The following is an 11,755-nucleotide window of genomic DNA, read 5'->3' as shown; positions in this document are numbered from 1 at the left end:
TTAGCTGATGAAGCCAATAGAGAAAGAGCTAGCTTATGCTGATCAATAGTGTATGCTGTGTGTGCGCGCGCGCGTGTGCGTGTGCGTGTGTGTGTGTGTGCGCGCGTGTGTGTGTGCGCGCGCGAGTGAGTGTGTGTGTGTGTGTGTGTGTGTGTGTGTGTGTGTGTGCTTGCGTGTTTAAGCATGCTCTGCTTTGTTAGTGTGTGTGTGTGTGTGTGTATGTGTGTGTGCATGAAGACGGACTGACATACAGGCAGGCACGCATATGCACTCACAAGCATGTGTGTATTTGTATATGTGTGTGTGTGTGTGTGTGTGTGTGTGTGTGTGTGTGTGTGTGTGTGTGTGTGTGTGTGTGTGTGTGTGTGTGTGTGTGTGTGTTAATCCGGACGGACTGGGGTCTTACCCATGTTGTAGGTGATCTGGGTCAGTGGGGGAGGGGCAACACGCAGCTGTTACACCAACGCAGTGTGCGTAAGCTTCACACATCCATACACTGTAGGTTTCTTTCATCTGTATGTCATTGTCTGGACACTAGAGAGAGAAGATGGTCTTTAGCCAGAATCCAACTTTGTGTGTGTGTGTGAGTGTGTGTGTGTGTGTGTGTGTGTGTGTGTGTGTGTGTGTGTGTGTGTGTGTGTGCGAGTGCGTGTGCGTGTGTGTGCGTGTGCGTGCGTTTGTGTGTGTGTGAGTGTTTATAATCTTTCTGTATGTTAACTTTGATTGGCTGAAAACATACAGTACCTGCCTGCAACAATTACACTATCTAATCCTCTACGATATCTACACTTTACTCTCTCTCTCTCTCTCTCTCTCTCCTCATCACTCTTTCTTTCACCCAGTCCCACTTCTTTCTTTCTTTCTTTCTTCTCCTTCTCTTCTCCTTAGAAATGGGGGGGGGGGGGCGGGGGGCAGCCAGAGACTGTAAGTTAAAGCAGAATCACAGCGGGGGGGAAGTATCAGTGCCTCATAGAGGGACAGATGGAGAGAGGGAGAGATAAGTGGAGTTACATATATAGGATGAAAGAGAGAGAGTTTATGACGGGCAGATAAAAAGAGAGAGCGGAGGGCAGAAGGTATGAGTGTGAGAGCGAAAGACTAGAAAGAGAGAGAGAGAGAGAGAGGGAGAGAGAGAGAGAGGGATGGAGAGAGGAGGGGTTTAATCCGGTGGATTACTGTAGAACAGACGAAGAGAAGAGAGACAGATAGACGAGAGGAAGTCCTTCTATTCCTGTATCTCCATTATTCCCTCCGTCCGTCCATCCATCCATCCATTTTCCTCTTCACCCTGTAGGTATGCAGGATGTTCAACCGGGCCGGGACCAGTGAGACAAGTTAGGAAAGCAGAGCACTTTGTGTCACTCCAGGACCAGCACCAGGAATATAACTGGAGTTTGTGTGTGAATGAGAACCGACAAACTGGACTAGCGGGTCAGGTGGAGACGTGGACTCGGACGTGAAGGCGGCGGTTTTTACCAGGAAGTCAACTTCTTTGATCAACTTTCTCTTTTTGTGACCTGTAAGAGATGTGATCAAGAGAGAGAGAGAGAGAGAGAGAGAGTGATGGAGGAGGAGTGGAGAGGTAGATGAGAGGAGGAGGAGGAGGTGTTTTTCAAATGGGGAACGTCGAACAGATGAAGAACTGCGTCTGATGTGTGTGAATCTGTTTCCTCTCTGACCCCTCTTTTCAGTGGAACTGTGCTGAATTAGATGTTCTGACGAGGAAACTTTGGGGTCTGCACAGAAGAAGCAGAGCAGTGTTTGAACCTGGTGGTGTCTTCGTAGAGAGCAGGAGGTCAGCTCCTCCACACTGGGTTCTGGCACACGTTGAAGAAAACTCAATTTCAAAGACTGTGTGAGTCTCTTCCTTTTAACAAGGTATGTTCATTCAACTGTCATATTGTGTTAATGTTGGAGGTGTGTGTGTGTGTGTGTGTGTGTGTGTGTGTGTGTGGTGTGTGTGGTGTGTGTGTGTGTGTGTGTGTGTGTGTGTGTGTGTGTGTGTGTGTGTGTGTGTGTGTGTGTGTGTGTGTGTGTGTGTGTGTGTGTGTGTGTGCGTGCGTGCATGTGCGTGCGTGCGTGCGTGCGTGCGTGTGTGTGTTTGCAAGCGTGCGTGCTTGTGTCAACCTGATTCACTGAATTTGTGCATCTTAATCTTAAAGCCTGTGTAATTGCTATTTTTTGTAGAAATATGTGTTAAATAGCTCTATATTCTTAAAAATAGATGAATAAGATGACGCATTGTGAGCTTGTAGATCAGCTATTTTCAAATGCCTGAAATGTGTATAGGGCTGAAGTGGTTAATGTATGTTTTATAATAATAATCAAAATCTACAAAGTAACTAGTAACTAAAGTTTTCAAATAATTGTAGTGGTGTACAATATTTGCCTCTGAGATGTAGTGGAGTAGAAGTAAAAGTATTGTAAATTGGAACTACTCAAGTAAACTACAAATACCTCAAAATTGTTGTTAAGTAGAGTATGTTAAGTACAGTACTTGAGTAAATGTTCTTAGTTACTTTCCACCACTGCATGTGAGCCGGCTAGATATGTGTGAAAGATGTTTCCCATGACGTCACCCTGACGAATAATAGAAAAACGGAATGATCTTTAGTTCCTTTATCAGATGAAGTCGATCAAAGCGATTTGAACGAACCAATTTATTACAAACACAGAAAGATACCAAGATAGAACAAAATAATTTATTAGAGCAGATGAGGCAAGATTAAATTCTGTTAATCTAAAAGTAAAACAGCTGATCTGTGTGTGTGTTGTGTCACGCTGTCCATGCTATGTTAATGAGTGAGCGTATAGTAATGTGTGTAATGCACATGGGATTTGGAACGCTGGCTTTATTTCCAGCTGTGTGGACCTGGTGTTCTTGATTAGACAACTTCCTGTTTCCTGTTATTTGTTGACTGTCTATTTATTTAGATAGATAGATAGATTGATTGATTGTTTGATTGATTGATAAAACCTTAAAACACTTAAAGGGATAGTTCACCCCCAAAATGACTTTTTTTCCTATTGATTAGTCACCCCATGGAGACTTGAATTCATGGATATTTTTTGTCGGATATTTGTAGTTTTTGTCTCATTCCTAAGACAATAATGTGATGACCGGCAGCGGTTCGGGTAGGAGACACAAAGAGTCTCCTTTGTGTCTCCTACCGGAACCGCTGCCAACCTGTCCACCGATCATCAAATTATTGGTTTAGGAATACGACCAAAAATATTTATGAATCCATGAATTCAAGTCTCCATGGGGTGACTAATCGATAGGAAAAAAATTGCTTTTTTGGGGTGAACTATCCCTTTAACCACTCTCACCCTGGTGTCCCTAGTTCAGGCAAGTCATTATAGGTTGAACATCTTCCAAAAAATGTGTTGTGAGATTGTAGATCTGCTATTTTTGCTACTTTTTGAACGATGCTGTCATACGACAAATTATTCTTTATAGGGCGGTGGTTTTCAACCTTTTTCATGCCAAGGACCCCTAAATTTATATGCATTTGGTCGCGGACCCCCATCTGAAAATGTTGTGCCAGGGACCCCCAGAAGCAAAGATTTGAGTTAAAATGTTCGCTTTAAAAAAATATATATATTCAAAGATTTGCACACATTTTCAAGATTTTTCAAAAATAGCAGATCTACAAGCTCATAGCGCGGCACTCGGTGCCGCGCTATGAGCTTGTATATCTACTATTTTTGAATAGCCAAAGCTAAGTGGTTAAAAATGAATCTGAGGCTATGTTAACTAATTTCGCTGGGGACCCCCTGGTAGCCCCCCAAGGACCACTGGTTGAAAACCACTGCAATAGGGCATTCATTTATGAACAAAACATAAAAAGGATCAGAAGGACCACGATGGAGACAAGCCTTCTGGCTTTCTTGTGTTTTTATCCTTTTTGAATTCATTGTCAGTAAAGTGCTCAATCAATTAGATATGGAGATACTTAAGACGGGGTGCCGTGATTTTCAGTTATCCCCCCCCCCCCCTAAAACATAATCATCAGGTATTATGGTTATACTAGGAGGAAGATTTTTTTCAAAAAAGTGTACAGAAAGTGTTAAAATTGTGTTTTTATGTGGACACGCCTCCAGTTCATTAAGTATACCTGGTTCTCACCTTAGCACCTCCTCCACCACCTTAGCACCACCCACCTGTCCTAGTCCCTCCTCCTCCTCATGCCCACACCTGTTGTGTTATGATAATGAGGGGGAGGGTATGTTTTTACTATGTCACTAAAGCGCTGTTTCTCTATTGGCACGTTTGACCCTCAAGGTTTCAGCCTCCAGGAAGAAACCCCAAATAGTGAGAGAAGACATAAAACACTATAAAAACACCACCAGGGGGCTTAATGAAGTTCTATCAACCTCATAGACACATGAAAAACAGAAAAAGTGCAAAACCATGGCACCACCGCTTTAAGTTTTCTGCCCGACAGCAAGGATGTGTGTGTACAGTATCATGTGTTTGTATTGCATTTACCATTCAATCCGGGCACGCATCACGTAAGATTTCTTTGGCTATTCAAAAATAGCAGATATACAAGCTCATCGCGCGGCACAGAGTGCCGCGCGATGAGTTTTGCATTTATATATCAATATATATATACAGTTTTAACTCCAATCTTTGCTTCTGGGGGGTTCCTGGAACAACATATTTTTACATATCATTTTGGGTGGTCCTTGACATGAAACAGTTTGAGAACCACTGATATTATAGCAACAAAAAATAAAAATAAAGGGAAAAAAAATTCATGTCAAGGACCTCCAAAATTATTTGCATTTGGCCGAGGAAACGTTTCATTGGCTGCATTATAAAGAAGGGAACATATTCAGTACTTCTCATGGTCTTCTTAAGCGTTTTCAAGGTATTAGTTCCACACCAATACATTTTATGGAAATTATTTCCATTTCTTGTCAGTCAGTCAACAATACCGCGCGATGAGCTTGTAGATCTGCAGAATTTGCAGAATCTCCCAGAAGCAAAGATTTGGGTTAAAAATGAAAAAATAGCAGATCTCCAAGCTCGTAGCGTGGCACTCGGTGCCATGCTATGAGCTTGTAGATCTGCTATTTTTGAATAGCCGAAGGTATAAAATAATGTTTACATCTAAAAATATAAAATTACACAGTATATGCGTTACCGGTTTTAATGGGTTAATAAAGTATTCAATCAATCAATTAATGTGTGTGTTAATATCTGAACGTCTCCCTGAACACAACAGGGTTCTGAGAAATCAGACGCCTGAACACTGGGAGCTGTGGGAACACGGCCATCCCGAGACGGAGGACAAGGAGGTGGAGGAGGATGAGGATGAGGAAGATGATGGCGTTGTGGATCATCTGGTTGGCCTCGCTGTGTCCGACGGCCGACGCCCAGATGAAGATTTCCCCCGAAATGTGAGTACAGGGAAGGGCCGAAATTACTTTTTTCCGATGTGCTAGAAATTAGTCACCCCATGGAGACTTGAATTCATGGAGATTTTTTGGAGCCAATAATTTGATGACCGGTAGGAGACTCAAAGTGTCAACTTTGAGTCTCCTACCGGAGACATTAGCATCTTTCCGCCGGTCATCAAATTATTGGCTTAGGAATGCGACAAAAACAAAAAAATCTCCATGAATTCAAGGCTTCATGGGGTGTGTAATTGATTGATTCATTTTTTGGGTGAACTATCCCTTCAACCCATTAAGACCTGAGCTACGATTCTACAAATGTCTTTCTAAATCCTAACAGTTTTCTGAAACACTTATGTTGCTATAATATCAGTGGTGCTCAAACTTTTTTCATGTCAAGGACCTCCAAAATTATTTGCATTTGGCCGAGTAAACATTTAATTGGCTGCATTATAAAATACAGCACCTGCATCTGTAAAACTAAGCTTTTTACTGATTTTACAGTAGCTTTCCTCTGCAGGTTTCCACTGGACAGATAGAAGTGAAAATATTCAGTACTTCTCATGGTCTTCTTAAGCGTTTTCAAGGCATTAGTTCCACACTGATACATTTTATGGAAATTATTTCCATTTCTTGTCAGTCAGTCAACAATACAGAGCATAATTATTCTCATTCAATCAATATAATTGATTGTTTTGAAAGCGTAGTGCAGCTGTTAAGACAACTCCTGTCTTCAGCAGTAAGCCATGCGCTGCCTTCACATGATGTCAGCAGTTGTTTTGTGACAGGTGTCTTTTTTTCCTCTTTTCTTCCTTTTTGTTGAGTCAAACCTCCTGTCAGACATTCACATAATCAATACTGAGCTATCACTCAGCTGTACACCTGTGTGTGTGTGTGTGTGTGTGTGTGTGTGTGTGTGTGTGTGTGTGTGTGTGTGTGTGTGTGTGTGTGTGTGTGTGTGTGTGTGTGTGTGTGTGTGTGTGTGTGTGTGTGTGTGTGTGTGTGTGTGTGTGTGTGTGTGTGTGTGTGTGTGTGTGTGTGCGCGCGCGTGTGTGTGTGTGTGTGTCAGTCTATACATATGTATGTGTGTCTGTGTAGTGTGCATGTGTACCCATTAAGGCCTGAGGCCGATTCTACAAAATCACTACAAGCTGTGAGCTTGTAGATCGGCTATTTTCAAATAGCCTATGAATAAAATAGGGCTAAAGTGGTTAATGTATGTTTTATAATTATTATAATTTATATCTGCAAAGTAACTAGTAACTAAAGTTTTCAAATAATTGTAGTGGAGTAAAAGTACAATATTTGCCTCTGAGATGTAGTGGATGTAGAAGTAAAAGTACTGAAAATTGGAAACACTCCAGTAAAGTAAAAGTACCTCCAAATTGTACCTAAGTACAGTACTTGAGTAAATGTACTGGTGGAAAGCAACCACTGTGTACCTGGGTCTTGACCTGGAACTGGAAGTTCTCTCTCTCTTTCTCTCACACACACACACACACACACACACACACACACACACACACACACATGTGTGGTGTCAGGTAATGGATTTAATCTAAAGTCAGGCATTAAGGACACATAACAGGTGTTATGCAGGCTAGACAGGCAACGTCCGGTAACTGAAATGTCACAAGTTCACTTCCTGAAACCAACAATGTAATGACCTATCAACAGACATGAGTGATGTGTGTCCATGGGCAAGGCACTACATCCACCCTCTATATTGTGATAGTAATAATTGCTATAGAGTATTTGTTGAATAACAGGGGTCTCCTTGTCTCTGCAGCTCTTTAACCCATTAAGACCCCTTTTCTTTAAAAAAAAACATTTTTTTGAAAAAATTCAAAAATAGCAGATATACAAGCTCATAGCGTGGCACCGGGTGCCACGCTATGAGCTTGTAGATCTGCTATTTTTGAAAAATCATGATTTTTATTTATTTTCGTTTTTAGCCAAAGAAATCTAAAGTGACACAGATGCGTTCCAGGTCTTAATGGGTTTAATAAACAGAAAATACTAATGTCATCCAATCAGGACAATCCATATTTGTCTCCTAATTTTATTTGTTTCACCACTTAAAATGTCACTTGTTTATGTACAGACTAGTGTATACTGCATGAGTTCTTTCTCCTGATTGGATGAAATTGCTATCCTGACTAAACAAATATCACTTACGCCACCTTTAACCTATTAGTCAGTCAGTCAGTAGGTCAGTCGTTCACTGATAGTTAATCCTTTGGTTTGGCACGTTACGGCACGGCATGGCACGCACGCTTAAACCTCCTGACTTCGCTGCACTCACACAGCTAATGAGGAAGGACACACGTGCACAGTCCCAAATACCTAAGGCAGGTGTTGATCCAACTCCTGACAGTCTAAGCAAGAGCGTGTAGCTTGAAACGTCACAGAACGCTTTTTGGGTGCGGTTAACCTGAAGCCCACTGAGTGCAGTTTCTTTTGTTGTCTTTTTCACTAGTACACACACGCGCGCACGCACACTCACGCACACACACACAGACAAAGATACGAACGAAATGATTCATATAATCAACTAAAACAAACAGATACATACGATAGACAGACAGACAGACAGACAGACAGACAGACAGACAGACAGACAGACAGACAGACAGGATGGTCTCTCTGACATAACCCTGAAATGCTATCTTATTAGCAGGCTAGCTGGCAGACATCAGGTCAACGACTGTCAGCCACCTGTTACCCTTAAGACTGACCTTATCTGGATTTGACCACTTATCCGCTAATACTGGTCTCTCTCTCTCACACACACACACACACACACACACACACACACACACACACACACACACACACACACACACACACACACACACACACACACACACACACACACACACACACACACACACACACACACACACACAGGCATACACAGGCACACACAGGCGAGATAACCCTCAGCTTGGTCATGCCTGGCTAATTTCTCTTTCACGTCAGGATTAAACAGGGTTGATGTTGTGGCAGAGACTGACCTATGTGATTAGTGTCATTGTCACGTAATGTAAAGGTCACAGGTTCAGTCTCGGGCTGGGCCATCTATCCAATATTTAACCACATGAGCCCTGTCTCTTCTAGCATTTGATGTTAGATTCATCAAAAACACCCGTCCTTGCTTCTGGTGACTCACCCTGCCCTCCTAATACGTGAGGGGGCCGTGTTTTTTCGATTACTTTTTTTTTCATTTTTTTTTTTTATTCTATTGATTTTTTTTCATTTTCCCAAAAAAATATAAAAAATAAATGAAAAAAGTAATCGAAAAAACACGGCCCCCTCGCATATTAGGAGGGCAGGGTGAGTCACCAGAACCAAGGACGGGTGTTGTTGATGAATTTAACATGTTAAAAATGTAGTTTGAAGTTATAATGGGTTTGTATAGGAAGGGGGCGTGTCTGATAAAATGAATATCAAATATCTAAATACTGAATCAAGCAACTTAAAAACGGTCTGGGGGGCTCACATAAGCCTGAGTAGACGATAAAATGACCCAGAGTATTTTTGAAAGTGAAATATCCCTTTAACATCAAGCCGGCTTGGAAGTATCTTAGTTTTGTATTGCATGTTTTCTTACAATCGTCATGGACATCTGTGCATTGATAAAGATCACAAGGACTATTCAATGGTTTTAAGCTTTTCCATTATTTATTTGAAAACGGTGTGAAATGAGTGATTGTTTGTCACCTGTCAATCCTATGCAGTACTGGCAATCCTGCTTGCTTGGGAGGTGCCAAGTACTGTAGAGTAGGGGTGTTTGTCCATGTTTAAGAGTACTCTGTTTTAAGGTTGGGAATTAATTGGTGCTTGGGAAATGTATTTGAATGGTTGGTAACTAAATTCCTTATGTAATTGTGTAAGTAACTCATGGCCCATAATGTAGCTTTATTTGAGTTAATTGATTACCAATTACAGGTAATTGTCTTGGTAGGATCCACCTGGTATAAAGGGCAGGTTGGGATGAGTCAAGTTGAGGCTGTGTTTGGCTGGCAACAGACAACAGTCAGGGGAGAGAGCTGCAGAGTCTTAGTTAGAAGGTATAGCCTGGTATAGCACTGCCTGAGTTGTTTTGTCTTTCTGTCTGCAGTTATCCATTTTTTCTAAGTCTTCATTTGACGTCTTTATTATTTTTTATTCCTTTTGGTTAACCTATGAATTTTGCCTAGGCCTGCACTGTAAATACTGCACAGGATTGTTGGTGTTTGTTGTTTTGGGAGAAATAGATATACTCAAACCTACATTCTGGACTTTGTCAACCTTTTTGGAGCCTTGAGCCGCATCGGCCAACCTTCACAGCGATAATGGGTGAACATTCGGTTAAAATAGCCGATGTACAAGCTCACATCGCGTCGCTACGCGCCACGCTGTGAGCTTGTACGTCGGCTATTTGCGCTATTGATATACAACGAAGTATATATTTGGATATCATTTTGTTGGAGACACAAAAGTAGGCACTCTGCAGTCTCCTTCAATACAGTACCTGTTCCCATACTGATGGAGGGGAAAGGAACTGGTTGGAATAACGTGTTCCTTCCACGCGCTACGTTCTACCGGGGAAACTCCCCCCTGTCAGGTGATAAGAAGCGGTCTGCTCTCTCCTCATGCATTGAAGGAAGCATGAGCTCAGGTCAGGGCTCTCCCCAGGCTGGCAGAGGGAGAGTAGCGCCCATGATTACATGCTTAGGCAATTGGCACTGGGTGAAAAAATGGGTTACAAAATCGTGGGATAAAAAAAGTAAAAAATGAAATAAAATACAGTACCTGTTCACATACTGTACAGTAGAGCTCATTTAGTCACCGGCAAGACTAATCGACAGTACAAGTTTAATCTCCAATGCATTTAGTAATACACTATTGTTCATTGTTTATTAAATGGATCCCCATTAGCTGATGGCCGCAGCGACAGCTAATCTTCCTGGGGTCCATAGAAGATACACTACATACAGTAAAAACATGATACAATACATAACATGACATTATGCAAAATAAATATAACATTAGCTTAACATAAGTGTAAAAGAGAGTGTTTCCAGGCTCTGATCCAGAGATTTCCAGATCCAGAGAGAAGTGCAAAAACAGTACCTGCATTGTCTTAAACCCCTCTAGACTTGTGTTGACCTAGACGTGTTGTCAGACACGCTAAGGTGGTGCAAGAACCATAAAACATTATATGAACAATAGTAATATACTAATACTAACAATAATAATAGCAATAACAACAATAATAGCAATTATATAGCAATAATAATAATAGTGATTATATAATAGCAATAATAATAACACTATAATCTGCACTATAAAACTATTAAAAAGAAATGACCTGTTCTATAGGCATTCCTGACATTTAACCTGCTGTACCGTATTTTGGGCATGTTGTTGTAGGCATTTTCAAATCATCCAAAATGTCATAATTGAAAAAGTTTTTGAAAATAGATCTATATATGTGTGTATACTGTACGTGCATATGTAGATATCTCAATTATGTTCTCTCAGAATTTTTGTTCTCCTGTAAACCAGTGACGTGACAATAAAGTCATTCTGATTAGCACTTGTTGCATACGCTGTGAGCTTGTAGATATTTCCGCTACTTTTGTGCGATACTGTGATACGTTAATAGGACGCTAATTTATGAAGAAAAAAATGAATAAACATAAAACATTCTCTTATGGAGATACAAGGTTTCTGCCTGACATCGATGATGTTTGTGTTCACTGATGCAGTCTTTGATTGTGTGTTTGTGCGACCCACATAAGAACATCCACATCTTGAGCTGGTGATGTGCTTCTGATGTGTCTATATTTGTCGTCTTCTATGTTTTATACCAGTATCATCATTACAGTATTATCATCGGGCTGTATGATAATGCTGTCATTCTTAGCCAGATCACCTAGCAGGGAGAAAGGAGATGCTTGTCTCTTGTCTTTGTGAGCTGCCTCTCGGTTTTTACAAACAACTTTATTAGTGAAAGTAAGCAGAGTGGCATTATTGTACAAATGAGTTAAAGTAGAAATAGGTTTGAAAGGTGTGGCTGAATTCAGCCTACCGTAATAGTGCTTTTGGGTTGAGAGGCGCATACCAGGCCTTTAGCTGCAATTTGCGCAAGCAGCTAAAACGATTACACTTAAAACGTGTAAAACGTCAAGTTTTTAGAGAAAAGTTCAGCATCATCTGACAGTGGAGTGGTAGAGAGAAAAATACATTCCCTTTCACCTGAGATTTGTGTACACATAGTGGAGAAACTGTCAGACTTTGTCTCTGCTAACCATGAACGTTATAGTATGTTCTTACACTGATCATATTGACATATATGACA

The 11,755-nt window shown here is 41.2% G+C and overlaps 1 protein-coding gene across 1 annotated transcript in view; it reads left to right on the top strand.

Moving 5' to 3' along the window:
* Positions 1–5,323: 5,323 nt before the first annotated feature.
* The window catches only part of LOC311039551 (voltage-dependent calcium channel subunit alpha-2/delta-4-like), a gene marked incomplete at both ends in the record, with an annotated part of 133,173 nt that continues 126,741 nt past the window's right edge, over positions 5,324–11,755 (top strand). Inside the window, one exon of the mRNA XM_084049493.1 lies at positions 5,324–5,409. Coding sequence (XP_083905619.1) covers positions 5,324–5,409 — 86 coding nt within the window. The remainder of the gene's footprint in view (positions 5,410–11,755) is intronic.

This window comes from Gymnoscopelus microlampas, assembly GCF_963454915.1.
Source record: "Gymnoscopelus microlampas genome assembly, chromosome: 23".
Lineage (NCBI taxonomy): Eukaryota > Metazoa > Chordata > Actinopteri > Myctophiformes > Myctophidae > Gymnoscopelus > Gymnoscopelus microlampas.
This window is presented reverse-complemented; position numbering and strand designations above follow the sequence as displayed.